This window comes from Merops nubicus, unplaced genomic scaffold (genome assembly GCF_000691845.1).
Source record: "Merops nubicus isolate BGI_N331 unplaced genomic scaffold, ASM69184v1 scaffold21540, whole genome shotgun sequence".
Classification (NCBI taxonomy): domain Eukaryota; kingdom Metazoa; phylum Chordata; class Aves; order Coraciiformes; family Meropidae; genus Merops; species Merops nubicus.
Window position 1 is genome coordinate 1 of NW_008581122.1, and position 18,890 is coordinate 18,890.

At 38.2% G+C, this 18,890-nt stretch overlaps 2 protein-coding genes across 2 annotated transcripts; one reads left to right on the plus strand and one right to left on the minus strand.

The window, feature by feature from the left end:
• Positions 1-1,224: 1,224 nt before the first annotated feature.
• On the plus strand, positions 1,225-7,721 carry LOC103781074 (DNA-directed primase/polymerase protein-like; the record flags this gene model as incomplete). Its single annotated transcript, XM_008948779.1, has 8 exons — positions 1,225-1,512; positions 3,178-3,340; positions 4,343-4,440; positions 4,830-4,916; positions 4,998-5,106; positions 6,247-6,329; positions 6,413-6,459; positions 7,416-7,721. Coding segments are annotated over 8 exons (1,181 nt in total), but the record flags the coding sequence as incomplete, so codon positions are not given.
• Positions 7,722-8,279: 558 nt separating this feature from the next.
• On the minus strand, positions 8,280-18,612 carry CENPU (centromere protein U; the record flags this gene model as incomplete). The annotated part of the gene is made up of 11 exons (XM_008948789.1): positions 8,280-8,417; positions 8,779-8,935; positions 9,678-9,739; positions 11,009-11,052; positions 12,040-12,122; positions 12,519-12,636; positions 13,361-13,433; positions 14,267-14,357; positions 15,895-16,000; positions 17,479-17,632; positions 18,541-18,612. Coding segments are annotated over 11 exons (1,098 nt in total), but the record flags the coding sequence as incomplete, so codon positions are not given.
• Between the last annotated feature and the right edge of the window lie 278 nt (positions 18,613-18,890).

Sequence of the window (18,890 nt, forward strand, 5' to 3'; positions counted from 1 at the left end):
GGCCTGGTCATTGGCAAAACAAGAAGTCATTACAAAATACTTCTCTAAAAGTAATTTGTTGTTCGAGTAAGCCCTGGTGAAACTCGGACATCAGCTAACACACCATGAAGATGCAAGTGAAATTTTTTAATCATTTGGAAAGTGAAATTAAGAAAAGCAATAGCGAGAGGGACAACCAGAAGCCCTTCAGGATCCTAAATCTGAGCTTGTTAGTATCATCCCATGCTGTCATTAACTACTGCAAAAATATTCAGCTAAATGATTAAAAACTACTTGTGATTGGATTAAAAAAAATAAGATGTGTAAAAGCAGAGCTATAGGAATGCTTTATTAATGAATTGCAGAGTTTCATTAAGTAGTACTTGAAATACTAAGGTACATTTTACAAAGGACCTTGATTGCCTTTTGTTTATATCACTGTCATTAAGCATTTGACTGAGTCTTACTATTAACAGCCTAGTTCATATCCAGAAATGTTCCAGATAAGCTGGCATGAAGACCCAAACTGAACTTGTTCAGTAGGTTTCTGACATTCTAGTGGAAAAATTGCTGTTCACAGAAGCATCAGTATTTCCTCTCATTAATCACCAAGTCAGGATTGTTTGTGCTCCAGGCATGGGAGCAGCTTGAACAGAAGAGGCTTTAATAACTGCAGTGGTACAGGTGTTGTGATGGGTAGGAGAAATTCTTTTGAAAGATACCAAAGACAGACATTTATTTCAATTTTGCATTTTTATCTGGGACTTTGAATTTAGTTTTGGAAATCAGTCTATGCATTTTGGTTTTGTTATGTTGTCATTATTTCTAATGAGGTAATTGCCAGGCCATCTTGCTTCTCAGCCCTCTTTGTTCTCGGTAGTGAAATGGCAAAGGGGAAGATTGTGGCTGTATAATATAATTAATATACACACAGCTGTTTATTTACTCCTGTTTAAGGAAAAAAAAAAAAAAGGTAAAAATTAAAAGCAAAAAAATCTGCCCAAGCATGGGTTTCTTAGCTACTAACTAGAACCATTTTGTATAGTGGGCTGATCAAAATATTTTAAAAATTATTATTTTTATTTAAGTTCAGAAGGAGGAGGAAAAAAAAGCCAAACCAAAACCACAAACTCCAACCACTTCCATCTTGGCTGCTTTGAAAAATGTTTGCAGAGGAACTGTTCTTTCTTGACTCGCAGATGACATTATCTGCTTTGGGGTTTTGTTTGTTCATTTGTTTTTAAGGTAACTTTGTGAGAACCATTTTGCAGCCCGCCATAAGTTTACTGGAGGGAAAAGCTGCTGCTGGGATTCCAGAAGGGGCAGGGCATGTTTCCCAGTGTTCTGCAGAAGGAGCTGGATTAGAAGGTTCTCTTACAAACCTCACAGCTGTTGAAGATGCTTCCAGAGGCTGGCCAGCCATCGCTCGCCAAACAAAGGATATGGAAACACCACAGCAGGGAGAAGACTCAGAATTTTCCTTTCTAATAGTAAATGATAAAGAAGGTGACAAGCAACTTTTTGTGGATCTAGGTAAATATAAGAAGTGCTTTTAATCCTCTTTGGGATGCAACAAAGATTAAGAAATGAGATGTTCCTTAATCTTTGATTACAGACAATAAGAACAACAGTGTTCCTCTTGTCCCTACAGTCACAATTTAAACAAATCTAACATGTGCTGAAACTGTGCTCAGAAATGCTGTCCCTTAAAGGAGCCTTAGAGTCTTGGTCCATGGAACTACTTGTGTTACTACAGTTAATTATTTTATTCTAAAGTTTGAAGAAGCTTTTGCCACACAAGACTCTTAAAGAATTTTTGTTCTTAAGGACTTTAGTGCTCCTAATTGGATGAAAAGAGGATAGCATATATTGCAGTTTTGTCCTTTCAGTTGAATTAGAAGCTGCTTAATTATGGAACAAGTCTTATGGGCGTGGCCTTCTGTATTGTTGTGTAAGTATGAACTGAGCCTTCTTCCCCTGTTTGGAATGGCAGTTCTTAGGTTTTAATGACAGTAATAGAAATTTTGGGTTGGGCACTTCAGGGCCCAGTTGGGCTTAGCTTATTCATGGTATTAAACTGTTAAAAATCTTCAAGAGCACAACACCCACTGTCAAACTAAAGTTTGAAACCTTTGGACCCTTCTTCATCCCCGTATCTGTTTTGTGTGTTTTTTGCCCCATCAGTGAAGTGAAAGTAGTTTAGCACACCTTTACACAGCAGTTGTGTTAGGTACTTGAGGACTTTATCTTGGTTTTCTCTCAGACTTCTCTGAAGAATCCCCATTCCTTCAAATTCTTCTCGTGGAATTCAGGATCACTTTTATTGCTGGCCTCTTCAATATGTCTGATTTGTTCAAACATAATCCCAAAGTTTGCCTTATAGTAGGCTTCTCCATTACTGATTCAGAAGGCATTCTTTGTACCTACTATGCAAAATTCCTTCAAGCATGGAAACTCTTTACTGTGTCACTTCTTAAGAAGTTGGTGTTAGTTCCCCCCAAACTAACCACCCTCAGTATTTCTTGCATGCATTACCTCAAACTGGAAAGCTAAAATCAAAATATCTGGAATACTGAATTACGTGATGAGGCTGCAGTTATAGAAAGTTATGTGACATTATTGTTGTACAAGTTCTTTAAGTTTTTATCTTAATGAAAATTAAATGCAACCCACAAATAGACCACCCACCTGTCCAGTAACTTCTTAGACAAATTAGGCCAATGTTTACAATACATGTTCTTTTGTTTGGTTGGTTGTTTCTGAGATGGGAGTTAAACTTTCCTGATACCTGCTTCAGATGAGTGGGGTATGGTCCACAGAAACTAGGAATTTTGATGAATATCAAGTCCTTTCTTAAAATAATTGTGCAGCTTTTTACAGTCAGTTGTACTTCATGTGGAAGCACCAATTTCATATACTGAAGGGGAACTTTTAGCAATTATAACGTCAGAAGGATTAAAATGCCCATGTAGAGCTGTTGAGTCTGTCTTAATTCTTCTAGAACATAAAAATGTCTGTGTGCACATGATCCCGCTTTGTTGCATTCCTTCTACAGGATGTGAGCCAAAGTCAGCAACAGTTCTTGTCCATTGCTTAGACCCACAGCTGGGTGTAAGGAAAATGGTTTAATTTAGAAGTGCTAACTATCTTAAACCCTGGCCAGTATTGTTATGTTAAGAAACACTTGTTTTCCTACAGGAGTTTATACAAAGAATAGAAATTTCCGGATGTATAAATCATCAAAAGCAGGAAAAAATGTGATTCTGAAGATAGCAGAGGATAATAAGTTTGTCCCTAACTGTGAAAAGAACATTTCCTTGGAAGAAGCGTATTTTCTTTCCTCCTTGATCTGCAACATTAGGTAATTGTATAAAGCCAATAGAATTTAAAATACTTTTAAATATATTTGAGTGATTTTTCTCCTGCAGCACTTATGAATAACTACTATCAATGGTCTCAGGAGTCTCAATATTTTCCAGAGTATGATAAAAAAAATTTTCTTAAAAAAAAAAAAACAACAAAGAAGGATTTTTGTACACGTGTACTTGCATACCGGACTTGGCACAGATACCTCCTTGGGATGGATACTGGTACATACAATAATCATGTTTATTATATCTAATCTGATCCTCTGATAGATCTTACCCTGCACTGAATGTATCTTAAGATGATCCGAGTTACTACTGCAGCAGAAAGGAGGTTAAAATGGTAGATATGTCTGTATGATATTATGTATAATATTTTTATTAAAAAAGTATTTATGATGTCAGTTTTTATATCCTGAAATGTTTCATGACCCTGAACTGATGCCAGTAGTCCCATAGCTGGGTCTGTCATAAATATGGATGAGAAATTCTGCTGTATTTAGTCTTCTGTGATCATCTGGCTTCCAGCTAGTGATATGGCAGAGAAAAGTAGTTCATTGTAGAGAGAGAAAAAATAATCGAAATATTTCAAAGGATATAGATGCATAAATTTATTACATAAATATTACAGCTAGAGAAATTCTGCTCTAGAAGTGTGGCCCAGCAGTCTTTAAATGGCTGGGTCCTGGGATTTTTGCCAGGATTTTGCTTTCCTGGAGGAGGAAACCCTGCCCTCTGCTGGTGCAAGTCAGAGGAAACCGTCAAAATGGGGAGAAAAAGTGCTACAGGGATAGCAAAAGGTAACACACAGGATCACTGCCTGGTGAGGTCAGCAAGGACTTCTGGAGGTCATCGTGGCCAAGACCTTTGTGCTAGCAGGGCCACCTAGAGCCGGTGGCCCAGAACTATATTGCTTTGTGCCATACTATGGCAAGTTACAACGCGTTACATGCTGCAAGAATCACAGACTTTACATGGTAGCCTCTCTCTTTCTTCAGAGTGAAGGATGACACAAAAGTTCTGTCATCTGGCTGTTCAGAGGAGGAGACAAAAACACCTGCTTTTCTAAGCAGTAAAACTACCAGAAGCAACAGAGGTACCTCAAGCCTTTTCTACTCTATAGGGAAAAAAGTACTCTTAACTGAGCTGTGCTGTGCCCTGGACCCTAACAGGGCCCAGGAGGGCTTCTCTTCAGCTGGCTGGCTGCAGGAGGCAGAGCACAGCCCTGCTGAAGGGGCTCCGCAGGGCCCAACCCACCTCCCCCCCCACAGCGGCCGTGCTGCGGCCCGGCCCTGGCACAGTGGGCACGGAGGGCAGCCAGCTTAAGAGGTCCACAGGGAAGCAACAGTGGATTCAGCCCTGGCTTCGTTTAAGAATTTGGTGTGATTCTTGTACAGGTTCTGTCCACATAATGTATCACTGTAACACTCTTGCACATCATCATGGCAAAACCAGTAATTGGGCGTGTGGCTTCTCTTGCAACAGATTCCATGGAAGGTTATCAGCATTCACCCTATCCAGAAATTGATTGTTTTGTTCGTTCTTTGGTTAATAAAGATGGGGTACAAGGAGGTAAGGACCACTTTACTACCTAAGAATTAGTGGTTTGCAGTAGTATTTTTAAAGAATTAATTAATATTTTTTTCCCCGAAGGGATACGGCGATGGAAGTACTTCTCTCTGGAGGAAATACTTGTATATGATATTTCTGGTTACCGCTGGTGTGAAAACATTGGGAGAGCTCACAGAAGTAACAACATAATGTATGTTCTTAAACTATTGACTATTCATTTTAACACAGCTTTATGTATTTCCCTGTTCAACTGTTATGCTATAAAAATGCTGAAAAACTCCTACGGATAGAATCAGCAAACGTCAAAATTTCTGCTCTCTTGCTTTGTGGAGATGCAATTTTTTTTTTAAAAAAAAAAAAACAACAAACTTCCCCCTGCCCTTAAATTTACTTTGTGATAACTGAACTTGTATTTCTAATATTTCTATGAAGTAATCTTCATACTATTTAAAATGAGTCTAAAGATGCTGACATGCAAGTCACAGCATGTTAAAGCTATGAAGCAATACTAGGCTTGGATGCTTCTTAGCTAGGAAGCTGAACAATCAGAAATAAGGTAAAGAAAAGAGACTACTTTGAAATTCATCTACAGTGCATCTTAAATTACATTCTTATGTTATTAAAATGACAAAGGTAATTCCTGCCACCACCTCAGTCAAGGTGAGTTTTGGTAATGACTCTACAGGGGCTCAGACTTCTCATAGTTTTAGCAAAGTAATTGTTGAAAAGTCAAGTTTTTTAGATCATGTTAGAATTTCAGTATATCATTAGTACAAATATTTTAAATTAATTTTAAGTCTATGTAACTTTTAAAATAATTGAAAGATAAGGAATGTGTTTTTGAGAAACAAGGGTATAAAAATCCCCCCCAGCTACTGTGCTAGATGAACATGGGCTTTCTCAAGCAAGTTGCCTGAAGCTTGGTGTTTCTAAAGCACAGCTGAAAAAAGCTGGGTTGTCTCCTCAGTTGACAGGAAATAGTGGTTTTACCTGGCTTTTATAATTAAATTATCTGTAACAGCAGCAGCAACAAAATCTTATCTTGCAGTTAGGTCTCATATATTATTTTTACTTTACTGATTTTTTTTTTTTTCCCAAGCTTAATGTAATAAAGTGGACTAAATTTCACTTTTCACCCAAAAATTTCAAAATAGGTTTTTGAAAAAAAGTGACAAGCTGTACAGAGTATGTAATAAGTATGTCAGAGTATGAAAGCAATACCTATAGATGGGGACAAACAAAGCATGTTCATTTAGCACCAAAGTTTCCTACTGTATGCATGCACTTCCTTCATGTATGGTTACCAAAACCTAAATGATTTCATTCTTAGGATTCTGGTAGATCTAAAGAAGGAAGTCTGGTATCAAAAGTGTCACGATCCAGTCTGCAGAGAAAGCAATTTCAAATCACAAAGTACGTATTCTGTGATTTTAAAGCAACTATACTTAATACTTTTTGGAATGTTAACTTTAATCAATGCCATGTATTTAATGCAGGCTTTCCATTGCCACCTAGGATATGTCTCCCATCTGTTTTCAAAGAGGTATGTTTGTGTCCTGTCGATACGCTCAGGTCCGTGTGAGTAAAGCTGTCTCTGGAAGCCATGGAAAATCCCCACTGACACCGTCTGCTGAGCTCCATGCAGTGCTTACACTGTTACAGAAGAGCTCCCCAGGGCAGCAGAGCTAGGGTGGTAGCTCCACATTCATTTTTTAAGTTCTCCAGCAGCATATCTAGCACAAGAACTGCCAGCACAGATAAATCTAGGTTATGGGAACAACCTAACCTCCCCCAGGACTGCTTCTGTTCTGGCCCGACCAGCAGCTGCCAGCACACAGACAAGGAGAAGGCAAAACTGCTGTGCACACCTGATTTTGTGCTGGGCCAGCTAAAACAGAAGTGCTCCTGGAACACTTCAGTCAGTCAGATTCAAGTCAGTGACCCCCAAACCTGAAGTTCCCTGAACTCCACTGTAGTGTCCTAAAGCTGTTATATGTTTACCCACACGGGCAGAATATTTAAACTGACCTGATACTTCACCTAGCTCCTAAGCCCTGAACATCACAGTTTTTCCACCAAGTAGGCAACAAGAGGTCAGTTTAAATCTCTGCAGCGTTCACATTTACACTTTCAGATTCCATACAGCAGAACTGCACATTAAGCTCTGCTTCAGCAGGTCATCAATAGCTGTTAGTGTTATTTCACAGGAAGTGCATTTTCAGATCCTGGCAGTATCTTTAAACAACACTAAAATTAGTTTTAACCTTGTATTATTTTAAGGAGCCGTGTACAACAGACTGCTTGTAATTTGCTAGAAAACCAACACAATTCTATTCCTATTAAAATAGGCCTTTGCAGGTCAATGTGGCTATGAATTAATGGGCTGGAAAAGCTGTCTTGTTGGCCAGCTTCTTAAGAGTTTCAAACTTTCAGAACAGAAGAGTTAAAGGTATGAAGAACATTTTCATCTGGAATAAGTAGTATTCTTGCTTCTAAAAGGATGAAGAGTGCACAGTAATGGATGAAAGGAAGAGCATGGAAGAAAAAGCAAAGCCAACCTCCAACACATCAGGCCTGTCAGACAGCTCAGTACCTCCAGAAAAAAGCTTCTCTCAGGAGTTCCTGTTGTCAGACAGCGAGTGGGACAATGCGAGCGATGATGCCCGTTTCCTAGAAGCGACTGAAGATGTGGAACTGGCAGAAGCTGCAGATGACAGTCTGAATTATGCCATGGAAGAAATTCCTGATGAAGTTCTTTTGGAAGTTTTAAGGAAACAGGACGCTTGCCATAAAGGCGACAGTTAACCACAGACTTGGCTAGCAGACAGCCTGCTAGCTGTGAAGCCTGGCTAAAGAGTACTGGACTGAAAACTCTTGATGATTGCTTAGCACTTTTAACAAATTCTGCTGTGTGGTTTCCATTTTATTACTTTTCTATCCAAGCTTTACTGATAATCCATGGGAAATATTTATTTACTTCCAGAAAAGAATGGGATGTAATTATTTCAAATACAAATTTAATAAAAGGGTTTCTCTATCAATAGTTCAACCGAAGTCTACGCGTTCTTTTACAAGTGTATCTTGCTTTCAGGATCACATTATTTTAGTAGCCCAAGATTAAAAAACAACATTTAATACACAGAAACGTTTTACTACTTTAACTGGAATTGCTACATCATTAATTTCATTGATGTTCTGAGTAAGTTCTCACATAGGCCATTTGATAAGACACAAGCTCCGATTAAGTCTCTGATTTTTAAGCACTGAAGCAAAACAGAGCAACAATGATTAAACAAGCTTTAAGCATTGACCATTCTAATATAACTGTTCCTAACGAATGTTAAAAAGTTTATTGCAAAACACTTAACATTTCTTTGATAACTTCCCTCTTTGTACAGCTAGAGCCTCTTCCAGTTTCATGTTAATATTCCAAAAGTGTCTTTCCGCTCTTAGGACTCTCCGTGACTCCACCAGAAGAGCAGGGAGGCTGGAAGTTCCATACTGTTGTTAAGGAAATAAAATTACAAGGCAACATTTTTAACTCTGAAAAATCACCTAAGTTTCTGTATTATTTTTACATTATCTGAAATAGCACAATGTGATTTTTAAAAGCAAATAACAGCCAACATTAGAGAGTCTTTAAAAATGGTTAGATTTCTATTACACATGAGACCAAAAAAAATGAGATACTGCAGCACAGTTCCACCAATGATTCTCAAGTTGCTTCCACAAAGATACATGAAATAGCAATATATTGTTAATTAAGTTAAACAATTCAAGTGCCCATCATCAGTCCAGGAAAAAGAAGAGAGAGAGGAGGCTGATCCAGAACAGCTCAGAAACAGATGCAATGTGTACTTACTACTACTTCTGCTTTTGGGTTGTCTTCTTTATAATCCAAATAGTCTTGCTGTAGTGCCCTTAAATCAGTAACTAAGTCAGTTGCTTGCTTTAAGGAAGATTTCCTTTCCTGCACCTCAGCATATTCTCTTTGTAGTTGTATCATTTGTGGTTCAGCTCTGAAAAAGATCAAGGCTTTGATGACTGTATCTGCATATTCATTGTGTAACTATGATGAACATATTTCTTAATTAGTTCTTTAAGTGAAGTTTGTCCACAGTACTGCAAAGAAAACAAGACACCCATGGCCACAGAGGAAGGGCTTTTAATCTGCCTTTGTGGGCCCAAGGGCACAGCTCCCTACAGCATTCACTTACAGCTTCAGTATAAAGCTTATCACTGGTTACCAGCTGGATTTGGGGAAGTCTAATGGCTCTCCCAAAGAACATCATTTCTCTGTTGTGCATCTCAACGGTACTTACGATTAACGTCGAGTTAGAGCAGGGGAACTGTGTGGCTACGAGAAGCAAACCATGTACTTAGAGGCATCCCTGCCAAATTGCAGAGCTGACAAACATTCTCCCACTATAAAAACCACACAAGCCCTCTGTATTACCTTTTCATCATGGGTGTAATTCCATTTGTAACATCGAGGTTGTTCCTATGAGCGTATGGTCTGAAATACCATCCCCACTGACTAGCTAGCTAAGAGAACTTGCAAGAATGACTATCTAGGCAACTGAAATATGGAAAGAAGAGGTTATCCTGAGTTTTTGTAAAAACAGAGCCTAATACAGAAGTAGAGTTTCATCAAACTAAAATGAAAGAACAAAAAAAGAAGTTGCTCTCAGTTCTGAGTTACAAAATATCAGACTTCATAAGCTCTTCAGACTATCACTGTTCATCTCATTAAAAACATACCCAATTAGCTCCTCTCTGAGTTGGAACAGTCGCTGCCTTTTCTTTTCGATGTCTCTCATTAGCTGAAACAGAACAGTGAACAAAGTCTTTGAAACAGCTTCTGTAACTTCAAAGGCAAACAAATTTCATTGCCTTTTTTTCTTTGAGGTTTTATGCTTCTGATCCTGGATGTAGAAGATTCCAAGACAGGTGACCATATAAAAAGCCATATTTTACGTTTGTATTTTAAACACTTTAAAGCTCTTTAAAATGTTAAACACTCATCTCCATCCAAAATTTCTCTTAAGGAATACTGGATTTAGAAGCACACAAAAGGAGTTAGTGACATTTTGAACTCAAATATGATCAACTGCAGGTTTTTGTTTCTGTTTTTAAAAGGCAAACTAATACAAACGTATGTTCAGTATGATTGCCATAACTAAGGATCTAAGCATAACTAAGCTTTAATACAACATTCAATTTAAAATAGAATGCCAAAACTAATAGTAAATTTAAATTTAGCTACTACAAATCTAATTTCAAACACACGTATAAGGATAACTCCAAGTGGCTGCGAATTTTGGGTGTGTACTAGAATTCTCACACTACATGCAGAGCAGCTTACTAGATCACCTCAAATGAACAAAACTTTAGCATATTAATTGCTACCACACAGAATAACCTCTCTGTTGACTTTACTTGTTAAAAACTATTTTGTCATCAAAAAGTTTCCAGAAGATGCTAATCTGGGCAGAAAACCTGTGGCAGACAGCGTCTAACCTGCCACCTCTCTCCTGATGAAACCACTGCCATGTTTTTCTGCCCTGACACCAGGTGCCTCCTCCAGTCAACACGCCCCGGTTGCATTTTCAGCCTTCCCCTGAACAAGACTTACTGCACATTTATTCAGGGACTGCAGCTCCCTGAAACTTCTCTCCTTTAAACTAAGCAATCCAAGTCTGTCTTCACAGGTCACCATCTTTGCTGCTCTCCTAGATTTTATATTCATCTCTGTTTCTTCAAGGTTAGCTCTCACTGTTTAACTGACTCATCAGTGCTTATTAAAAAACAGAGTAATACACGTGCATAGATACCTACACAATCTAATGTGCACTCCTCCTTCCATTTACACGAGTGTAGCAGTGTACGTATGGAGTCTGTGAACCGAGTTCGTATTTACTCAGATCTTTTCCAGAGAATCCCTGGTGGCTCCTTATCCCTCTATTTGTGCAGTTGATTCCACAATATAGTACACTTTTTTGTGAGTCGTTTTATTTTTTTGTAGTCAACTTCCCGAAATTTCCACGCCCACCTCTGTATGCTGTACAATCTAGTGATACAGATGTATTTACCTTAGCATTTTTTTTCTTCATAGTCCTTAATTCCTGTACTTCTGCTATCTATAAAGGAAAAGAAGAATTACAGATTGACTAGGGATCTCAATTTCATCTCTATCCTCCCAAAAATACAGTTGCAAGGATAACCAGAATAACATAAAAAGCTATTTAAAAAGTCCAACACTGGTTTTAAGGAAGACTACAAGTGTTTCAGTCGTGTATCAACTCTTTCCTTTGTCCTCGTGCCCAAGGAAGACTATTGCCTAAAACTAGACATTTTGCAACAGTTAATGCAACTAATACTCCTTGTATCAATTAGTGTAAAACTAAATTTTTCTGTAACTTCATGGGAAATGTATAATTTTAAAACTTGCTCATTTTAATAAATCACTTAGAACTATAGTTTTAGTACTTATCCATCATACTTACTACAACTCCTACAAAGTTCTAAGTTTAGTTTACTCATCGTAATTAGTGGGAAGTAGTCTTACTCTTCCAAGCTAATAAATAATCTCTTAACGTTTAGGTTCAAAGTGTTAATTAAAAAAGGGTATGTGCCTGAACTACATTAGAGACCTTAGTCAGGCCTCTACACAAAAGTCGCTGAGACACAGGATAAAGATTAAATCAAACCTTTTAAAGCTCCAGTGCACGAGCTCTTAAAACAGTGTTTGACATAACTGTTAGCTCATTTTAATTATACAGCTTTTATCCATTTTCACTACGTGATGGTTTAGATAGAACAAACACTTCAGGATTATTAGATGCTTCCTTATTCTCCAAAGCTGACAGTTTTGCCATGGACTTGCATGACTGCAGTGCTGTGCCTAAAGGCAATTCTCAAGCAAGCCAGCAGACACACCAAATCATTCCCTGCACACAGCAAACTGTGTTTTCGTATTATTTAACCTGACAAGACACTAGAAAATTTGAAGTATCATAAAATAAACGTGTAAGAGACGTTATAAAATCATAGGCACTTTGACTATGATGTCATAGACAGCTCTATAACCACTCCCACAGAAATGATTTTATTTACGGTGTACTTACAAGATCGGTGATTTGGACCTTGAAAGCAGAGCAGAAGCCATCGACAGCTTTCCTGCAAACGTTTGATTCTGTGCTCTGTCTGGAGAAGTCAGAGGGACAAAACACAACCCATTCAGTTTACTACAGGAGAAATCTCATCCAGAACCATTCCTCTGAGTAATGTAGAAAACCCAGTATTAAGCAGCTATTAGCAGAGGCAACTGCAGAACTTTTCATGTACTAGCCTTAGCTTCATTTCTACCTTGAAAAACAGCAGCTGAGATGTGTTGTTCCTACGCTCAGAAAAATATCAAGTCCCTGGAAAACACTTCAAGATCATATATGAAAAAACACTTGTACCCACAGAAACATAATAATTAAAACAACATCAGAATGTAACCATGCAACACTGGGTATTACTGCAGCCATATGCAAAAAAAGCAGGCAATTGTTTTTTAAAACTGAGTATTCAGCCACAGGAAAGCAGAATATTTACCTGTAATTTGCTGCTATCTTCTCAAATTCAGTCAAAACAACATCCAGTTCTGTGATATCTCTAGGAGATCTCTTCAGCTCTTTCGGACACCAAACCTGTACAGAATATGGGCTATCCACTGAAACAACAGAATAAAGATAAGCATTGCACAATTCAGCTGCATGTTCTAAAATAGAAAAGTTATTGTGCCCACCATTAAATAACCATCTAAAAGTTATGCATATTTTAGTATGAAACTTGAGAAGAGTTATATATGAATTATTCAATCTGTCTTTGACTGAGCAACTGCAATAGATTTATCTGGGAACACTTCAGAATTCAGGTGAGCAATCATATACAGCTTGTTTCTTATTCTTCATCATTTCAAGCAAGCCCACAAGCACATTAGTAATTTAATTGATAAACTACACAGTGTACTGTAGATGCAGCTGTTTCTGCTGTAAAAGCTACTAGCCTGAGTTTGGGCAACCTGCATTACTCAAAGAATCATGAGCTGTTACTATTTGTGTACAACCTGTATTAATCCCCTATCTGCTTTAAAAGAATCTATATACAAAAACGTTCCTTTAAACTTTGCAATAGTGTTTTTAACTGTTTCCACAAAATGTTAAGACTGTGTTTCTTCACAGGCTCTCAGATGTGTGAGGCGAGTCCAAGGATGCAAATCAGAGATCAGAGCTGCATGGCACACCAGCCCCTCAATTTAACCTTTGCTAATGAGTGTCTCTACCAAAACTGAAGCTAAACTCCCATTTCTATAAGCAGTATGTTGCTACAGATCAGAAATTCACACCACTAAGTTCTGTGAAAGCATTCATCTCCCACTGAAAAAGCTACTTTACCAGAAGGATCTGATGTGTTCTCCTCTGAAGGTCGCCTTCTTTTCACCTGGGACCGAGTAGTATTCTGAGCTTTCTGTAATGTAAAGAGCAGATAAACTTCCAAAAAAGAGCCAAGGTCTACTAATTTAAAATTCTGAGGGATAGCAATTAGGCAGAACCCAGTTCTTTCTGTCTGTGACACCAACAGCTCTTCTACAGGAGTGCTGCACACATGCAGTTTACTGGTAAAAGATTAACGGTCTGGACTTAATTTAGCAGCACAATTTTTAATAATTCAAATATATTTCAATACATAAAAAACCTTTATGCAAACAATTGCATGGCTTCTTTTATCCCAGGCCTACGTTCTCAGGTCTGCAGGTAGTGAGCCTCTTCTGTGCAGCTGGAAGCTGCGTGGCCCAGAAGCATTTGACACTAACTGCGGTCTAAGGGAGAAAAAACACTCATTCAAAACTGAGTGGGCTTGGTTTAATTCTAATAGATATCCAAAATTAATTTTAACTGATAGAAGTCCAATTCTCATATGTTTTACCTCAACACTGAACAAGTACAAAGGATTTATATTCCACTTAGTATGGCGTTCTATAAGAATATATACTCCAGGAAGACACTTGAAAGAAGAACAGAACACACTGCCAAATGAGCAAGAGAACGTGCTACAAGGTCCAGGAACACCTGGATGTTACACTCCTTGTTGACAAGATGACTGCCACTTTAAGCATTTCATTTGGCCATCTCACAGGAATACTTTAAAGATTAATTATTTAGAATACAGTTGAGTACTGAGGCAGTCAGTATTAAGAAACATATGCAAGGTCTTCCTCTCCCTCCCCCTCTAATGCAGGCATGGCATAGAGTAAGTTAAAATTAAATTGACTGATAATACTCATGAAGCTTTTTCTGTACCACGTTCTCCTTAAGGGGTTTATCTTCAGGACCAGCTGTGCTCGATTTCTGAACATCACCATGAGACATTTTGGAGCCATGAGTTTTTTCACTAGGAAAAGAAAAATACCCACATGTAATTCCCATACACACTGAGAAAGAATGATCTTCAACCACATATACAACAAAACCTTGCATTTTGGGGAACATTTTGTAATGCTATGTCATTTAGTTTGTGTTTCCTAAATAGACTACAAGAAAAGTAGCAAGTGGCACATAAAGGGAACAGAATCTTTATCCCTCAGCAGCAACCTTCACGACAGTTTAGAAATCCATTACTAACTGGCCACTGGGATAGCTGCATTCTGTTGAGCAGAAGCTCTGAAACTCTGAATCAGAAACAAAATTATTACTGAGGATATTTTAGCAGGGATGGAGAAACCTTTCTTGGTGGGGTTGAGAAAAAAAAAAGAAAAACCCTATGCTCTCATAAACACATTAGGTCTTGCTATTTCATTCAAATAAGAACTATTTCAGATTTAAACAAAATTTGATTTAACAAATGAGAAATAGACTAAAATTTGTATTAAAAGACTTGAAAAATCTACTTTGTTACATACAATTTGACTGGTTTTACCTGATTTTCAAATTTTCCACCTTTTAACTTCAGACACCAGTGTCCAGAGAACTAATTAATACCTCAGAGAGGTATTTTAAAATCCTTTCAAATCAAAAAAATACAGTAAGCACTTAAATCAATGTACTGCTTGGGAACAGCTGTAGCTCCCTCCCAGCTTTTGGTGAAAATTAGGCCTCTCCTAGCCAAACCAGTACATTATCCACCCCTTATTCAATACCATCTACGTCATGCCAGGCAGTTATTTAACAATTAACAACACAGTTTAATTCACTGGCTGTTCCCCTCCAAAATAAAGTCCCCTTGTGGCAGACATAGGACTCCTCCATCCTCCTGCATCACTCGCCAGGTGCACTCAGGTCCCTGACCAAAAGCAGTCCCAACTGAAAAACAACAAGGCCACATACATGTACCAGTTTAACCTCAAAACCAGTGACACCATCATCTCCTAAGTCAACAGTGCCCAGCAGTAAAGCAACACGAGGCTCCTGACCCATTTCCCAGAGACAACAAACAGCGTCACAGGAATTATATACAGGACACAAGGATGCACACAACACCACCACGCAAAAAAAGGGCTAACATTGTTGATATGCAACTAACTAATACAAAAATAATCCTGTGTCTAATAACATTGTTTTAACACGCTTCAGTCAGATTTTGTCATTATCTCAACCCTTTATGCCTGATGTTGTGAACCAGAAAAGACTGTTGTGGTTTAGACCGAGGCAGCAGCTGGGCACCACGTGGCCATTCACTCATCCCCTTCTACCCCCCCAAACAGGAAGAAGAAAAGGGAGAAAAATACAAAACCCCATGGGCTGACACGAGAAGAATTTAATGCAACACAAAATCCTTGTCCATCCCAGCTGTGGCTCCCTTCCAACTACTGGTGAAAATTAAGCCTATCCTAGCCAAGCCAGGAAAATAGGCAACTAGAGAAAACTAACAAAAAGAACATTTTCCTCACTTAAGCTAAAATTCCAAAGATTAAATGTAAAGCTGGCAAGACCTTATTTCTGTATTTCTCCTTTGCAGTGTTGAAACATGACCAAGTGACTCATGTTCAGAATGCTCCTCTCCATAAGCATCCACAGCAGTGCTGTGCAAAGGGTGATCTATAAAGGGCAGAAAATAATGAAAACGTATGAAATGTATGGAAATTGTTCCCATCTGTTTGGGCAAAGAGCACAGGCATGCCAGTGCCACCTGCCACCAAGCATTTAGTGGGAACATTTGTGGTTTGCTCACTGGTACAAAGGAAGTATTTTTAAAAGTATTATTTGAAGATTAAGAAAAAAAAATATATATATATAATGAAAAGCTTCATGGTTTCTATACCCATGCACCTGCTATTTCTTTACAAACCAAAACCAAGGTCCAGATAAGCTCAGCACATACATGCAGCACAATCATTTTGTAGGTTACTTAAAGTCTGCCTTTGCTATGGCATACACCAATCTTCTATACATTTAAACAACTACTTTCCAAATTTTACCTTTTTTTTTTTTAGTGGGGATTTTTAGCTGATTTATTGGATGCTATAAGAAGGCAGTTACAGCTGTTACAGAAAGTTTGTAAAAGTGGAACTCTTGAAAGTAGCTACCAAAATAGATCAGAACTCTGAAAATTTAAAAGATTAGCATGCCTTTCATAGCAGATTTTTTTCAAGCAAATTAGCACAAAATGTAGTGTTAGCTGACATTAGCTCTAGTGGGTATCATTTTTAGTTTTCATACATACTACAGAAGTTAGGAAGAAGAGCTTTTTATTTTTCAGACTTTCCCTTAGGACAGCCCTCTTGCTATATTGCTCCTTTGCTACATTGTTCCTTTTCAATGTTGTTTCTAGTAGTTTAAATGTATTTTTCCCTGATTTTCTTAGAGTAGTAACTATGACAGCTGAAAAACAGCTCTTGGCATTTTCTCTACAACCACCAATTACACATTTTTTCAAATATTTTTCTTACTAACACTGAGATATAAAAGATATATATATATGTTTTTAATAAGAAAGGACTTCACACAGGGGCACCTCTTCTGCCTAAGCTGATTCTCTTCCAGCATACTGAGGTCTCATTGCACAAGTCCCATACAAAGTATGGAAGTGGTTTTAATGCTTCACCCAAAATGGTATGTTTTTATGTTAATTTAAAAAGTAACAAGTGCCAGAACAACATCCCTGTGAATACCTAAGTTTGCTGCCATGAATACTCACTAAAATAGCAAAAAAACTTCACTTCATAATTAGCATAATTTAACGGAGAATTATTTAAGTTATCCAACTTTTATTTTTCAGTGTAAATACTTACACAATTGTAATGCTGTATTGTGTGAAATTCTATAGTTCAGACTATAAAACTTGAATAGCCAGTATTTTTCCCTTGACTTTTACTTGCACATATTACAGCATTATTCTACCTACTTTCTAAATTACAGAAGATAACACCACACTCAAAAAAACCCTCTGTCTCTCCTGCCTATAACTTTCCCTGTCAAAGAGTATAAATCTTTTCCTAGGTAAACATGGAAATGTTTTGCCCATATGATTTGTTCATGAAAATCACACATTAAATGACATTCGGGTTAATACTAACCAAATGAATCATCAAGCTCCTCATGCTGATCTCCTTGTGCTACCTTCAATATCCTTGAGACATCTGGTTCCTCAAGTGGAAGTAATTTCGGAGGAGGATGGGCGCTGGCTTTGTGCTCCTGGATGGGTAGGAAATTAATAGCTAGTTCATCCAGCTTTACGGGCATAAGAGATCAAATATGACAAAGAATTTCAAGAAAGTTTGACCAGAAATACATTTAACCATGACTATATTGACTACTGAGCTATGAAATAAAGTGTCTGAAGCGTGGCTTTTTTCCTCAGGGTGTGGTTTGTTTTTTTTTTTCCTGCTAAGAGAAGTGAAGGCATAAAACTTGTATATTCTGCTATTTGATACTGCAGCGCAAACTTTGTCTAATTCTATAAAACTGAGCTTATAAGGTTAGAAATATAACAGTCTAATATGTGGCTTCTATGATCTGTGGCCTCTTTTCAGAAGTGAAAGCGTTGCTTCTTTCATCTCTATGTTACATAAATTTCTATCCTTATCCAATTTAATTATTTTCACTTTAAAGCATTAAGAAGCTACAGCATATTTTTTTTTATAAAGAGGAAATTATAAATCAAGTATTACACAGTCTTCTGTCAAAGCAGAAGGGCAGAGGAGAACTATGCTATTTTGTGAAATATTTGTAAATGTGTTATTTGCACCTTAAGCATGGGAGTGAATTTCCTCACTCATTTGTTTGCGTGCATAGAACCAGGAACCGCCAACTTCCTGAGCTTTTAATCTCACCAGCACTTAGCAGTGCCCCAGAGGCTTTGTTATGGTACTGAATACAGGCGCATCAGCTATTTCCTCTACGAGCTGATCTTTTTTGTTTTATAAGACTGGTTTCAAACTTTTGCCTAGTTGAAAGCCAGCAGCCCGCTCTGCCTGAGAACGTGCTACTGTTCCTAAAAGAAAAAAAAAAGAAGGCCCCACGCACCCCAGACCGGCACAGCACAGCCCCACATTGTCCCCTGTGCACCCATGCCCCCAGGCACCAAAACACAACCAAACGCCGCCTGGTTTAGTTCAGCTCTACCTAGCAAAACCTACCTTTAAGTTTTTACCAGAATGTTTTCTCTTCACCTTCTTCTTCGGGGACATTTCACTATTCAGTTTAGGCTGCTAAATACACAAGCGAGTATAAAGTTACTGAAAAACTGTCCCCGATACAAATCCGCTTTGTCTGTCTCGGTCCCTGGGGAAGAAAGGGAAATGTTAAGTTTTCTTGTTCTTTGTTATTCAGCGTATTACGCGTAACTCGCGTTAGCAGCAGCACAACTCGGTGCCTCGGGCCATCCCGGCGCCTGGCGCAGCAGGTGTTAGCCGGTAACGGCACAAGTGCTACCAATGTAAAGCGAGACACCCCGCGGCGCTACTTACGCCTTCACCTTCGCTCCACC